Source organism: Neurospora tetrasperma (genome assembly GCF_000213175.1).
Source record: "Neurospora tetrasperma FGSC 2508 unplaced genomic scaffold NEUTE1scaffold_3, whole genome shotgun sequence".
Classification (NCBI taxonomy): Eukaryota; Fungi; Ascomycota; class Sordariomycetes; order Sordariales; family Sordariaceae; genus Neurospora; species Neurospora tetrasperma.
In genome coordinates this window covers 1,894,828-1,910,938 of record NW_009799101.1, presented here as the reverse complement: position 1 = coordinate 1,910,938, position 16,111 = coordinate 1,894,828, and the positions used below count along the sequence as shown (strand labels likewise).

The 16,111-nt window shown below is 37.8% G+C and overlaps 3 protein-coding genes across 3 annotated transcripts; 2 read left to right on the top strand and 1 right to left on the bottom strand.

The window, feature by feature from the left end:
* Window positions 1–311: 311 nt before the first annotated feature.
* On the top strand, window positions 312–3,144 carry NEUTE1DRAFT_146237 (uncharacterized protein; the record flags this gene model as incomplete). The annotated part of the gene is made up of 1 exon (XM_009852485.1): window positions 312–3,144. One exon carries the CDS (start codon window positions 312–314, stop codon window positions 3,042–3,044), a length of 2,733 nt encoding a protein of 910 aa, XP_009850787.1.
* Window positions 3,145–3,737: 593 nt separating this feature from the next.
* NEUTE1DRAFT_122067 (uncharacterized protein) lies at window positions 3,738–5,337 on the top strand (the record flags this gene model as incomplete). Its single annotated transcript, XM_009852484.1, has 1 exon — window positions 3,738–5,337. One exon carries the CDS (start codon window positions 4,082–4,084, stop codon window positions 5,084–5,086), a length of 1,005 nt encoding a protein of 334 aa, XP_009850786.1.
* A 1,913-nt stretch (window positions 5,338–7,250) lies between these two features.
* On the bottom strand, window positions 7,251–9,802 carry NEUTE1DRAFT_109892 (uncharacterized protein; the record flags this gene model as incomplete). The annotated part of the gene is made up of 18 exons (XM_009852483.1): window positions 7,251–7,258; window positions 7,411–7,417; window positions 7,517–7,519; window positions 7,556–7,575; window positions 7,680–7,690; window positions 7,761–7,805; window positions 7,881–7,924; window positions 8,168–8,185; window positions 8,291–8,301; window positions 8,452–8,470; window positions 8,651–8,659; window positions 8,715–8,779; window positions 8,850–8,854; window positions 9,063–9,079; window positions 9,304–9,309; window positions 9,339–9,378; window positions 9,593–9,624; window positions 9,782–9,802. 18 exons carry the CDS (start codon window positions 9,800–9,802, stop codon window positions 7,251–7,253), a joined length of 381 nt encoding a protein of 126 aa, XP_009850785.1.
* Window positions 9,803–16,111: the final 6,309 nt, after the last annotated feature.

The window sequence follows — 16,111 nt, the reverse complement described above, 5'->3', positions numbered from 1 at the left end:
TTCCACTTGGACCGGCCGGGGTTCCGAACAAACGAACGGCCTAACAATCGCTAAAACAACCTAGAATCCATCCACGACCCCATTCTATTCCTCCTATGCTGGACATAATGTCCACGTAAAAAAACAAGAGAGAAGACCCACGTTGCCAAACGCAGACCGCAGATCCAGTTTCAGTTCTGCTACTTTCTGCCTTTGGCACTTTGCTGTCACGCCGTGGAGGGGACCCGAGGCTTTCAAGATATCCCGTCAGCAGCAAGTCGAAAGGCTCTAGCTGTTAACAACACCAATACTATCCCTGAATCTCCAACTTCATGTCTGCGTCGGTGACCTCCAGCGATGGTCGTGGTCCTGCCAGCCCAACCTCGTCCCCGACAGGGGCATCTACGAATCCCGCTACTACCGGTCTTGCTGCTGCTCTCAAGGGCGCAACACTGGCTTTTCAACATCAGCAACGGACGGCGGCTAAAGGCAGCGATACCGCCGTTCCACGGCCCCATGGGGGTTCACGGGTACCAACTCCAGGGACCGGGTCCGTTTCGACATCAACCTCTAGGACAGTTTGTGGCAGCAACGGGGCACGCTTGGCAGCCACCCTCGCTGCTAGAGAGCACTCACCTCCAACCACCTCCAAGAACGAAGCATCACGGGTGGTCACCTCAACGCCATCTTCAACTTCAAGTGTTGGATCGGCCGGCAGGACAAACAGGCAGGAACTGCATAGTCAGGCCACCGGCGGGAGCTCGCAACAGCAACAACAACATGTCGAAGATCGGGCAAACGATCATGCGCCAAGCAAACGGCCAGCGATGCGCTCGAGGAGGCCATCCCTAGCTTCTCTATCTAGCCAAGCAGTCGACAACTCTTATTCTCATCCTCCTACTCCAGCAACCTCAAAGCCCAGTCCTGAACCCAAATCGGTTTCTTGGATCGCTGCAACTCTGGCGGCCAGTAGGTCCGGTTCGCCATCACCAAGCCCATCACTGAGCTCGGCAAATCCACAAACGCATCCGGTCCTTTCTCAGCAACATGCCCGATCAGGCCGGACACGCAGTTCAAGTGTAGCGACCTTAAACACACCTTCTCCTCCCGCACTTGATTCTCAGCATCCGGATACAGCATCCATTCCACCCACCACGTCCTTGGTCGCTATGTTCGACGGTAAACAGGCAGAGGCAGAAACTGCTAACAAGAAGAAGAAGAAGAAGAAGCCTCGTCCGGCATCAAAAACCCAACATCATCAGACACTAACGTCGCCGTCTCCCACGCCCTCAGAAGGCCTCAGCATCGAAAACCAATGTGGAACTGGAGGAGTGCCCTCCGTTGCATCAGGCAAGTCGAAGGTTGCCCTAAAACCGAAACCTAAGCCAAGAAGGGATATTTCACTCAGTACCGTGGAATCGATAAAAAGCCCAACTGGAGCCATGGGACGGGATGGCGAATCTAGTAATCAGGAACAAGGTGAGACACGGAATCGTAATGGGGATGTCCGCGACAAACCTAGCAGAGAGGGTGGTAAAGTCACGGTAACGGGGGCAAAGGATATAGTATTCGAGGGAACGAGTGAGCGAAAGAGCCAGCAAAAGGTTCCTGCAACGCCCCGAACCGTGCAGTCGAAGCAAGGGGTAGAGGTTCCTACGGACAAACGACCATCAACGCCGCCTGTTTCTCAGCACGCCCAAATTTTCGAGACAAAGATTATCTCACCACAGCCCAGAAGAGTCGTTTCGACACCGCGACTTGAATCTTCTCCAGCTGTACCAAAAACTTACAAAACCGTTACCAGCCCGAGACCTGATAACAAGCCAACCATCAGGAAAAGTTCTCGGGTTGTCTCACCGAGCGTGGATCAGTCTCAGACAATTCAACAAAGCGCTGAGACCGGTCTCGGGGACCGCCATATGTCTCGAAACTCTACTTCGTCCGACGAAACTTTTGTCTCAGCCTCCTCTAGCCCATCCCCACGACCTCAGACGCCGACCAAGGAACTGGAGAGAGTTCGCCCTCGGCTGGACAGGGCCAATACCAGCACCTCATCCAGGGCGTCCCGGGTGAGTACCCCGGCGTCTGTGCGGTCCCCGGCATCCCAAACCCGACCATCACCTGTCTTGCGTCCCGGGACCGGGCTATACAGTTACAGTACTGGGGCCAGCCCAACTCCCGAGATGAGCCTTGATTCCCTTACGAATGCCATGATAGCAAGCAACCTCGCGTCATCACGTCTCACAGCACTGACCCAAACATCATTGGAATCACCCGGCCTTCCACCCGTTCCTCCTCCCCGGCGTGGCCATCGTCATCATCACCTTCCTCATCCTCACCTCCGCCACCGCACCCAAAGTCCTCCTCACGCCAGACCGTTGATACCACAACGCACCGCCGACAGCCTACCAGTCCGAACAGGACCCAGCCGTCAGACAGAGCATACGCAGCCAGCCAGCCTCCTCAAGACGCTCCGCGCCCCTCGCTCTCTGTCGGACGACGAAGACTTGCGCCTGCAAACGCACCGCCACCGCAAAAAGCACCTAGGTGGCAAGAAACATGCGCACAACGAGGGAGCACGCCGGCGCTGGCGCGACGAGATGACAATCCGTCAGCGACGGCGGTACGAAGCCGTCTGGGCCAGCAACAGGGGTCTCTTTCTGCGTCCTGGTTTCGCGTTCGAGCACCCGGAGAACTGGCAGCCGCTACCGCCGCCGGACGACTCGGTGGGACAGGTCGACCTCTCGCGGGCGCGGGAAGGTCCCGAGGCGGATCTGGTGGTGAATGTCGTAGTTAGGGATATCTGGAGTCGGAGCCGGCTGCCGGTGGACGAGCTGGCGGAGGTCTGGGAGCTTGTGGATCGGCGCAAGTGTGGGGCGCTGGATAAGCAGGAGTTTGTGGTGGGCATGTGGTTGATTGATCAGAGGTTAAGAGGGAGGAAGATACCAACGGTGGTCGGGGAAGGCGTGTGGGAGAGCGCGATGGATCGGGTCTTGAGTGTAAATGTGAAGGCGCCAAAGGCGCACAAGGGGAGGACAAAGGGGCATTTGAAGGGTGTGTTTTAGGAAGACTCCTTGGGCCTGGACGTGCCGGTCGCGTGGTAGAAAGCATTGGGTCTGGACATATTGGGATATAGAGTAGATAATGTAATACATATTTAACATTTCATATCTTGTGCTTTCGTTTCATTTGAATACATTTTACCTCATGATATACGCTTGCTGGGGGCGTGGTAGTGTCGTTATGAATACTGCAAGTGTTGTTCAGGAGTCTGTCAACAGACCTGCCAGGTGCCAATGTCACGACGGTCTGGCGACAGCTGTAGGCCTCGCGTCTTCATCGACTGCACTTCTCGTGTACAGCCGTTATCCCTACAAGTGTAATCCACTGACAGGAACAGGGGTTTCGAACAGCATCCACACTGCCCCGCGGACCGAGGCATTCACAAAGATCAGATAACTGTGCGCGCGGCCTGGAAACAGTGAATCAATTGAATGAATCTGGGGAAATTGAACGTTGCTCTTCATGATGATGATTACACTGCGAACAATTGTGTGTCTGCGTAAACTGCCCCAGTAGAATTGACTACAAGCAAATGTGTGTGTAGTCATGGGTAAGGGCCTTGTTGAACCGTTGAAGATTGTGTTCATCAAATAAAGTCGGAAAACGTGGTAATGGAGACTCCGTCCAAAGAACCCCCCTCTTCGTCCCTTCTTGTCCCCTCGCCTCGGTCCCCTCCCGTACACAACCTTGACACTTTGACAAGCTACTCTCCACATCATCTTCTACGGACCGAGCATCGGCACATTGACCGACCACCAATCCCAGACCATTCGTACCATCATACCAGTTTATCTGATTTTTATCTTCCTTGGATCCAGGTCTTGATCTCTTGGGACGAACTCGAGCGAGCTTCTTGAAGGACATAACCCATATCAATTTCTCCGCAATTAATACACGCGGGAGTTTCCAGCCGACCGAGTTGTTTCCCGTGATTTTGTTCTTACTTTTCCAATTTCACGGTCTCTCTCCAGCCGACGACATCTTGACCTTCTGAGCATATCTTCAACCAACTATCCACATCCCAAAGCCAATAATCATAATGTCCGACTCAGCGCCCGCCATCGCGTCGGAGCCCGTCGCGCCCGTCGCCGACCTTCCCTCGGGCGAACCCATTCCCCCTCCCTCCGCCGCCGCCGCCCTCGAGCCCATCACGTCCGTCAACGAAAAGAAGCCCCAGCCGTCGCCGGCCGCCCTGGCCAAGGCCCTCTACGCCTCCGACGCCTTTCTCGCGCGGCTCAACAAGTGCCTATCCACCCCCACGGGCATCGACACCGTCCTCCTCCTACTCTGCTACACCTCCAAGTTCTCCGCCTCAATTTTGGGGGTCCTCTCGCGCTCCATCCTCCAACGGTCCTTGCGTGAGTGGCTCGCCGTCATTGCGGGTTCCGTGCCCCCGGGCGCCAAGACCGCGGTCGTGGTCGACTCCAAGACTGCTGCCGCTGTCGCGCCTGCGGCTGCCAAAGCCCTCGTCCACGCCAAGCGCCTCAATGCTCTTTCCACACTGCTGAGCGAGGCCCGTACCATGACCCGCCTCTGGGCTTTGGTGGGCATGTACTTCTGGGGCAAGGGCGTCTTTGCCAAAGCGGCGGCTGTTTGGCGGGCGAAGCGCAACCCTTCATCTTCTTCTTCTTCCGCCCTTTCTGCCTCGGAAAAGGAGCAACTCCCCTCCACAACCGAGACAGCCATCTCCCTCTTGCAATTCTCCCTCTGCGTCGCCTTGCAAGTTCTCGAAAACGGCGCCTACCTTTCCTCCAAGGGCGTACTGGGTTGGCAACCCGCGCGCATCGGAAAGGCATATCTGTGGTCAGCTAGGTTCTGGGCTGCGTATGTCGGGATTGAGATTGGACGGCTCCTGGCGCTGGAGCCGAAGGAAAGGTGGAAGGAGGATAGCTGGAAGGGTAACCTGGCCAAGAACTTGGCGTGGGCGCCGTTGACGGTACATTGGAGTAGTGAGAAGGGGCTGGTGAGCGAGATGGTGGTGGGGTTGCTGGGAAGTATCCCGGGACTGGTGCAGATGAGGGAGCTGTGGGCTTCTACTGCTTGAATTAATGCAGAGAACTTGAGTTGGGTTGAGCTTTAGGCTGGCTGTGAGGGGAGAATATGACGTTTAGGGCTTGGATATGTGGGAGGAAGAAAAGAAAATGGATTTGATGATGTTATGGCTTGTATATAAGCGAGCGACTGCGGTGATTAAGCGGTGTTCAGTCTCGCGAAGATAGTTTTCATGGTGAAGATCCGGTTTGGGAGGTCAAATAGGGTATTCAATTCATATCACTCCAAAATGTTCAAAATGAGGAGTCCCTGGTTCAACCGCGTTATCAAGAAAGACAAGCAAAAATATCCTCTAAAGTTGTAAGGATGAGTTACTTTCTCTTCTTCAGAAACACTTTTATATACCGACTATCAAACGTTTTGCTTGGCGGGATACCAAGACTACCTGACTAACCACGACACCATGTCTCAACATCAAGGCATAGGAAATTGCTGTTTCTTGCCCCTGCGTCTTTCATGAGTTCTATTGCCGTTGTACATTACACTCATAACTCGGGTGTGCAATAGGAAGCTGTCAAGATGGCCCCTGCATCTATGGGTGAGGTTATATCCAAATTTGTTTGCTCGAAACGATCATATACTTAACTGCTCTCCTCCTTCATCGTCTCAGTCTAAATTTATTTACATTTGTGCTGGCATTTGGTGATCAGAAAGGGGGTCAGTCAATAAATAGTGTTCAAATGAGTTCAACCAAGAGTCGCACAAAAGTATCACCGACGGTTGGTTCGATCATAACCAACCACCTCTCCAGAGGAGTATAAGAGAGAGAGAGAGCACAGGAAACAATAACCGATCCTTCTGGCAGCGGCGAGCCGTTTGCATTGTATTGCTTCTGTTGGCTAGAGTGTTCCCAGATACCATATAGGTAGACCGGCTACTAGGCATGTAAAGGCCTCTTGACGTATCCCAACACACACCATTCCCAGTCCAGACACGCAATAGGTCTTTGGACTTGGAGTTTTCAGGGGTTAAACGGCAGGTCCTGTAAATCGTTGTGCAATTTGACCAAGCGGTTGTGGTTGGAACTGAAGGAAGGCAAAGCCAGAAGTCTCTTACATAGGAATTTGGGGCTTGGATGAGATCTGATGAAGGAGACTTAGGAAGGTAGAGGTACGGAGATGCGTCCGGCGGCAATCCCAGCGGCGGAATGAAGAAGGAAGGAAGGAAATAATGGTGCCGATGCCGGGGTTAGCACCTGCCGGGCTACTTACCTACCTACTGTCATCCAAGCCGTGAATACTCATCATGATTTCAGTTGTGTGGCACATCATAGAAGACATCACTCCCGTCTCTTCTATGACTAACAACTCTTCGGTTTTTCTGACGAGGGACAAAACACATAACATAAAGCCAGCGAGATGCCCGTTCGCAAGGACAAATCCAATATGGATACAATCCAATGTAATCTGGTCGCTAAGTTCTTATTGGGTTCTTTAGTCGTGTCCATAGAGCTACAAGCAAGATTGCGACACACCCTGCAACATGTTCACAGTTGAACGAGACTTGTCCCAATGTGATAATTTCAAGGTAGTGCTTTACAGCTGCAAACAATAGGCATACTTCAAGGGCTCAGTGCGTTGATAGACGTACCAAATGTGTCTTGTCTTTGGTCAGTTTGAAGCAACCCTACGATTACTTGGCAAGGTACAATATAATACCAAACTTCCAACGAGATAAGGGGCTGTGGTAAAACTAAAGAGCTGACAATTAGAATGACACGGTAGAATAGACGCCTTGAGTCCAGTGTGTCAGAATGAACCAAATATACATGAGTGTCACTGTTGCTTGGCCTACTTGTGCGTATGATTCTGGCTCTCGCTTGAGTGGTTATCTTCGAGATGGCCAAGCTACTTGGCACGCAGAAGGAGATCTCTGTAGCGGAGATCCATGATTAAGGGCGTGTTTGTTTCCCCTGAAATCGGGCTCTGAAGTGTTTAGAGCCGTTTTTTCAGAGCCGTGTTTGGAAACACACTGAAATTTTTTACCCTTAAATCCCTACTAAAAACCGATTCTGAAATTTCTTGACCTACTTCGTTAAAACGGCTAATAAAATCGTGTAAATCTACTAAAAATCTAAATTAATCGATTCTAAACTATTCAAAATCGAATTAGCTACTGAGTTAGTATTCTAAACGTAGAGTCTATATTTCAACCCCCTACGTAACTACCCTTATTGTTAATAATAAATTGATTAAATTAATTACTATACCTGCTAACGCCCTTATACAATGCTGCTAAATATTATACCATCGTCATATATGGGCAATATTAGTAATTGTAATACTTATTAATACTAGCTTAATACTATAGGCCTACCGTATTCCTATAAATACTGGTAGAAATAGTTAATTAATAGTATACGAGCTTATTTATAAATATCCGGACTGCTTCCAAAAATTTTTTTAAAAATAACGCCGCATACCTTCTATAGGTTAATAATATAGTTCGGTAAATATACTACCTTATCCGGCTGGAAGAGGACTATAATATATAAGAAGGTATTAATCTTTTTTTTTATTGTAATATAAGGTTTAACCTTTCGTATAATTATATATACCCTCGGATTTAGTCTAGAAATAATATACCGGTTAATAATCTTTATTAGTATTTATTATATAAAATATTTATATACTACTAATATATTCTATAAAATTCTAAATACTTACCTTATACTAGTATAGAGGAAGGTTAAACTCCCTAAGCCGGTTACCCTATATAAAATTTAATCTAACCCTAAATTCTACCTATATTTTTGTAAAGTATTAGGAATTCTCAATAATTCATACTTTAATGTAAGGGTACCGTATAAAGAGTAAAGACTATAGTGTAACTATAAAGGAAGTATTTCTATAAATATTTTATTAATTTATAACCTTTCTAGTAGGATTATATATATATAATTTAATTAGGAAGGGTCGGCCAACGATATAAAGGTATTGAACTATATGTACGCTAATAGTTTTAATATCCCTAAAGGATAAATCTATTTAACTAATGCTAGTTATAATAGTAGTTTTAAACTCCTTGTACTATACTACAACGTATATTACTACTTCAAAGAGACTAAACGTACTAGTTTAAAACTAATAACCTATTAAGAGTTATATAACCTTTAATACTTACAAATTCAAATTATTATTAAAAAAATAATCGGTCGGTTGAAGGGGACGTTTAAAATCCATCGCATATTACCAACTTTCAACCCCGCTATGTAAATAAAAATAATATACGCAACTACTACATTATTAAATTAAATTTTGGAGTAGTAAGGGTACGACCTCGAAATAAAGGAAATAAAATATAATATTGTAAACCCCGCAGCCTATTAAATTTTAGAGGAGAAAGTAAACTTCTTACCTTCAATAGCAATAGTAGACTAGGAGAAAATTAAAGGGATAAATAATTAAATAAATCTTTATCGTAACTGTATTATAAAAAGGATATAGCAAAATTACTATAAGAGATTTAAAAAAAAGGGAGAAATATAGAATAATTAAAAGGAGGGAGTAAAGAAGGGAGCAAATATATATATTTAGTACCAACCGCCCAAACTAACCTCAAAGTGCTTAAATTAAACAAAATTGTATTTATCGAACTATTAATTCAAATTACTCGATTACCTCCCAAAATATAGCCTTCTTAAAAGTAGTACTCTCGAATATAAAAGTATAAAGATTAGTAATTACTATTAAAAGTATAAATTTAATATTTAATATATTAATTAATATTAGCGCTATTTATATAATCTTAATAACCCGTACTATTAATTAAAGTAATTTATAGAATTATTTACATTAATTACAAATATACCTCAAAATAGATATAAAATAAATATATTAATTTAATTTATTTCGGCAATTAAATGGATAACTTTTTGTTATATATATAATATTTTTTTTAGTATTAAAGTTTCAATATAAAAAAAAGTTAAAAAAGATAATAAAAATCAAATCTAGGGTTGAGCCTACTTCCCGCTCCCTCCCATCTATAGGAACCTTATTTATTTAAGTAAACTACTAATAAACTACTATAATATAATATATTTACTAATTTAAATATAAAATAACCAAATATAAAATTATATTAACTAAATTAGTATTAAAAGAATCCTTCTCCTCTTATAACTATAATATAAACAAATCCTCTTCCTCCTCCTCCTCCTTATTTTAAATACCTAATTTACCCTTTAATATATTAAAATATGCTTACCTTATTCTATTCAAAATAATTATAAAATAATATACATTAACCTTAAAACCCTTCCACTCGCGCAAAGTATAAATACTAATAACCGAATAAATCTTATACTCCCAATCCTTTGCAAAGATCTTTACTGCCTCGGTAAAATATAAATACAATTTAATAACGGAAGTAGGATTATTAATACCCCTAGTAACTAAGGCATCCGCCAAATACTTAAAACTATTAATAATAGCTTCGCTATTACTCTTCTTCTTCTTTCGCTTAGGATCTAAAAACAAAACAACCCTCCTCTTACTATTGTGTATATGAACCGGCACTACGAATTCCCTATACACATTATCGTTAGAAAATTCATATAACGCAGCCATAGGGGGACGCTCCTTATAATTAAATAGGGCGCCCAATATCTACGCCTTACCCCTACTAATACTCTAATTATTAACGAAGGCTCCCTCTATTAATTCTCTATAGGGCAACCCCTTACTGTAAAACTATATACAATCATTATAACTCTATAATACTAAATAATTATATAATAAATTATTAACTAAATTAAGGATAAGGGTAATATTAATTAACCTTAATAAAAATATTCTAAACAAACTCTTCTACAATATACACACTATCCTTATATCCAAAACCAAACTATTCTACTATGCTAATAAATAATTATTAACTACGCTACTATTAGAATGTAAGGGAAAGGTAGGTTGAGGTAACTATAGTCGCGGCTATACGTAGAGGACGTTAAGTTAGGGGTTAATTTAAAAATATATTAATAGTTACCGACTATAATAAAGGACGCTCGTTCGGACTACTTTTATATTCGTGTAAATTCTATTCTAATATAATTAATTGTTATAAAGTTCCCGATTAGTATATTACTATAATGCAGCACTGGAGCGTCCCCCTTATAACTCTATCTTATCAAATATTTTAATACTCTCGAATTTAAAGTTAGTAAAGCGAAAAGAGGTATTGGTTATTTTAATACTCCTAGGTAAAAATTTAATAAAATAATAAAGAGTATTAATATTATAGTATTATAGTATTTTGTTTCCGGCGGTCCCGAATCTCCTTTTATACCTATACCAGCCGGTTCCTAGTGCCCGAAGCGGTAGTCCTTTAGTATTTTAATATAATCCCTCCCTTTATAGGTTTTGTCCTTAGAATTTCTAGTCCCTTATTCTAATTTTCGGCGTCGGTACCTTCTCCCCTTATAATACCCTTTTCTTTATTTTTTAAAGCTCTTACGCCTTTAATATACTTACGCTTTTTAATTGTTCGTTAGTATTTCTGGATTATTAAGTTTCCCCTCTTGATTATCCTGCCTCTTTTTTTTCTCTAGGCTTAATTTTATTATTGTATTTTCTATCCGAACTTTACCCTTATAATATATAATGTTTATTCCTAGTTACGTACTTTCGTTCTACCTCCTTCCTTTCCGTTTTTTAACGTTTATAGTTATTGTTTATTTGTTTTATTCTCCTTTCTCCGCTATTTGTATTCGCTTCTCCTCCTTCTATTTATTCCTTTTTATTTTATTATTTTATTACCTACGGCTTCTTTTACCTTATTTTACTTTATATTTACCTATTCCAATTTATATTTATATAAGGACCTCCTCTATTATTTATATAATATCCCCTTCCCCCTCCCTTCTTTACTCTTCTTTCTTCTTCCTTATAATTTTACTTCTATAATTATATTTATTAATTTCTCCCCCGACGAATTCGTTAACTTTTCCCTTCTACTTAGTTTTAAAGCTATTTCGATTATCCCCTCCTTTTTATTAGAGCCGGCCCCTACTACCGATATATATATTTCTACCGTTGTTTTATATACGAATCGCTACTTCGCCTTCGAGCTTAACTAATACGCTTTTCCTTCTCTTCAATTTTTTATTTATTATATTATTCTATCTTCCTACGTTTTTTATTAATCTTTTATAGTAAAGTCTACCTTTTAATTAATATAGGATATAGTATTATTTTAGTTTAGGCGTTCGTAGATATCGGCCCCCTTAATTTAAATAAAGCTATCTAGTTAATTACTTTATATATTTATTAGATTAAGGGTTAGTCTTTCTTCTTCGCTATTTTTTATTTCCTTCCTCATTAATATCCTTTAGAATTTATTAAGAAATTGTAATATACTTTAGTATAAGGTAAATATATATTGGAAGTCCCTTATAATATATATAATTTTTAGAATATTTTATAGGCTATAGCGGTTAAAGTTATAGCTTTTATTTAATATTATTACCCTTTTATTTACTATTCTTTTATAGTATCTATACTAATATATATCCTTTTTCTAAGATATAATATAAGCGCGCTTAATTACTAATAACCTTCCTACAATTTTGCCTAATATATTCTACGCTAATTATTTTAATATTAAACGGTATTAAAGTTTCGGTTATTATATTATTAGTAATACCGAGGATAACAGCGGTCTAGTAGCCGTTAGTAGTAATCCTTTTAATAGTAATAGTAGCTTTCTAATAAGTATTTTAGTATAAAATCCCCTTATTTATATTACCCTCCCTACTAATTACAATTGGGGCCCGTAGTACTATATTATTAATGGAAAGTTAAACGTTATAGATATAAAATTAAATAAATTATTAATATTCGTTTAAGAGGATTATAAAGAGTAGATAGTATATAGTAGTACCGGTTAATAATATCGATAGGCGCGGTAGTACGTAGGAGTATTCTTCCTAAGGTTATAGGTTTTAATTCTATATCGATTATAATTAGTACCGCTGAGGAATTTTTCGTTTAGAGGTAATAATAGAGAATATAAATTATATTTTTCTTAATACTTTATTAATTTTCTATAATAATTCTAATTAACTTTCTCTTATTACTATTTTAGTATATTGCCCTCCTCTCTACTATCCCTCTTATACTCTCCTACATCCCTTCCCTTTAAATTTTTAATTTATAATTACGTTTTATATTTTTGCTTTATATTTTATATTTATATTTTATATTTTCATTTTATATTTTATATCTACGTTTTACGTTTTATATCTTCGTTTTACATTTTACATTTGCGTTATATGTCTTCGTTTTATATTTTTATTTTATATTTTTAAGCGCCGAATATTTATTATTCTCCTACCTTTATTTAATTAATTTTTATTAATTTAGTATTTAGCCTATTTTAGTCTTTCTATTATTATACTTCTCTTACTTTATAATTCTTAAAAAAACCTAGGTAGTTTATATCCTTTCGTAGAACCTACGAATTCTTATTGTCCGAATACCCCTTCTATTTAATTTAGAATGAATATTAATAGCCGGACCCTCGATACTTTATAATCGATTTAATTTTGTACTAAATATTATTTTCCTTAATATTTATAATTTTTTTTTATAGTATAATTGTAGTTAAATTATTATAATATAATTCTAGTAAAGTAATTAAGAATATTAAGTAAATTCGGTATTGTACTAGGAGTATAAAATGGTATACTATCTTTTTATCCTTAATAATTTTAGTAATTTAGAATAATCCTAAAAGTTTATTAGTTAATTTAATATTCGGGCTTTATTATTTAATATACTTCGTATTAAATAAGGTTTAATTCTTTATATCGAACTCCTTCGGTTTTTAGGCTTTATTATATTACTTTATATATTTTTAATTAATAATCTTTAAAGTTTCGATGATTTCTATTCGACTTTAAAGTAATTTTGCAATTCGGTTGGTAATTATTATAGGGAGTATTGTCTTTCGCCTCCGATCCGGGTCTATAGGCCCCTGCGGATAATATCCGAAGAGTAATTCCAATAGGGATTTTCTAATAGTAGTATAGAAATAGTTATTATACGTTTATTAGGTTAGTATAAACTTTTCGGCCTAATTAGTCTATTCTATTTTATAAAAGATTCGAAAATATAATTTTAAATTTTAGTTTTGCCTTTTTATTTACTTATCTATTTAAGGGTACTAGGCCGTACTAAGACGCTTACGGATATTTAAAATTTTATAATATATTCTCCAAAATTAATTAATAAAAAGATTACCTCTATTTAAAACAATAGAATTTAGGAGGCTGAATTATTAGAAAATATTTTATTAGAAGAGGAAGGTAAATTATTGAGCGTCGATCGTCTTTTGCGTAGGAATATATAAAGTATATTTAATAAAATAATTAAGAATAATTAAAATTGTATTGTAGGTCCGGTTAAATATAGGGTCGAATATTTCTAATAGGCTAATAATAAAATTGTATAAAATATTTTATTAAAGGATTATAAGAATAGGTAGTAATCTTAAAAGGTTATAGGGTCGGTAATTATACAGTTTAGTTTTCTAATATACTAAGTATTTGCGAACGTAAGCTTTAATATTAATTGCGATAGTAGGTTAATAATAGAATTAATTAATTTGCTTTAATATTTTTCTCTAATTTAAGTATTTAATTATTATATTATTATAATAAGTATAGAATAGTTTGGCTCTTATATATTTTAGAATGTAAATTTAGTAGTAGTATTGTAGAATTCTATTTTCCTCTATCTTTTGATTCTTTATTCGCTTCTATCCTTCTCTATCCTTTTATAATTTTCTAATAATGAATAAATCTTCTTTCTACGCTTCTAATAATTATTGCCCTATTAGTAGTAAGTGCTTATTATTTTTCTATACTTTTATTACTATTATATATATACTTATTTTTCTTATAATTACCCCCTTCGTTTCCCTTTTTATATTAGTAGCGGTTTTATCTATAAATTTTATTCTCTTTATTAATACCCCTTCCTTCCCGTCCTTTTCCTCCGCTTTTAATTATTTCTTCTACCCTTTATATAATTTATTCCTCTCCCCTTCCGATTCCTAATTTATTTCCCCTTTAATATTGTCCTACTATTACTCCTATTCTTCCGCTATTACCCTTCAACTCTCCTTTCTAATTAAGACTACCCTTCTTATTAATACCTTCGCTACTCGGCCGTCCTTTATTACCCGTCCTTTCGCTTTACCCCCTTTAATAATTCTAATTAATAAGTATTTACTTCCTCCTTCCGGTTCTACCCCCTATAATTATAACTTCTTTAATAGTCCGTTTATTAAATTTAATTATCCTAACTAATATTCTATCCTAAAATTATATATTACTAGTTCTAATACTTACTAATTCTATTTCGTATTCGCCTATTCCTTTTCCTAAAAGTACTATAAATTAAAATAATTTATAATTATTAAAAATAGTTTATCTATATATAATAAACACTATTTCTATACTTTTAATGCCTTTATAATTGCTAATAATTCTCCGTCTCTAATTTTGTACTTCGTTTCCTTTAGTAATTTCTTCTTTAAAAAGAATATAACCAAATACTATTTATCGCTATATAGTTATATAAGAACTACCCTAATTATAAAGTCCAATACGTTTATCTCTATTTAAATCCTTAATATTGGATTAAAGTAATATAGTATTAGTACTTTTTAAAATAACTATTTTAATTCTATAAATACCCTCTCCGCTTCCTTTATTAATCCGAATACCCTCTATTTATTCCCCTTTAATAATTTTATTAAAAGTACGGTTACTTTTAAATATAATATTATAAAGTATTTATAAAACCCTATAAACCCTAAGAATATTTAAATATTATAAACGTTCGTTAGGGGCTTCTTAATTTGTAATTACTATAATTCTTTTTAGGTCTATTAAAATACCCTCCGGCGAAAAGATATAGCTTAAGAATAATACCCTCTTCGTATAAAATTCGTACTTATTCAAATTTATGTAGAGGTTCTGATTTTACAATCGTTAAAGGATTTCCTTAATATAATTATTATAATCTTCTTTATTCTTATTATAAATTAGAATATTATTAAGGTAAGCGATATATATAGTATTTATTAACCTTATTAATATATTATTAATATATATTTAAAATGTTATTAGTATATTTATTAATCCTATTAATATAATTAAGAACTTATAGTACTTGTACTTTGTACAGAATACTATTTTCTCTTCGTTTCCTTCCTAAATTTAAATTTTATAATATATATTCTTTAAATCCAACTTCGTAAAGACCTTTACTAATAATAACCGGTCTAAAATTTCCTAAATAAGGGGTAGCGCCATCCGATTTTTTCTTATTATTTTATTGAGCGTTTTGAATTAATATAGAGCCTTAGCTTTCCGCTTTTCTTCGGGATAAAAATAATAAGAGTATTTACTAGGTTAATAGAGGGTCGAATCTACCTTTCTTAGAATATTTCGGATAATTATTTTTATAATACTTTTAATTCTTTAATATTAAGTATATAGATTAGTCCCTAAGGTACGGATTCTCTATTGATTAAATTAATATAATATTCTAAACGATTATATTAAAGTAGGGGTATTACTGAAGTTTTAAAAACCGATTGGAATTCGTTATATTCTAACGGAATAATTAGTTTAAAAATAACGGATTCACCCCCTAATTCTTCTAGTAATTCCAGGGATTTTAGTAGTACTAATTCTAGTAGGGGTACTAGTAGGGGATAAATACCGTTAAATATAATCCGGAAGATTTTCGATAAGGGGGTAGGGGTTTATAAAGTATTAGATAATTCCGGAATAATAAGTAGGGTTATAAATTCTATTACTAAGAAAGGGGGGATTTCGAATAGGATATTTGTATATATTGGAGGGTAAAAACCCTCTTTTAACCTTATTATTTCTTTAAAGTCTAATATAGGAATTAAGTCCTACTTTGGTTTTGTTAAAATAATTATAGCATTATATACTTCTTTTACCAACGCTATATTTAATTTTAGGTCGCTAACCTTA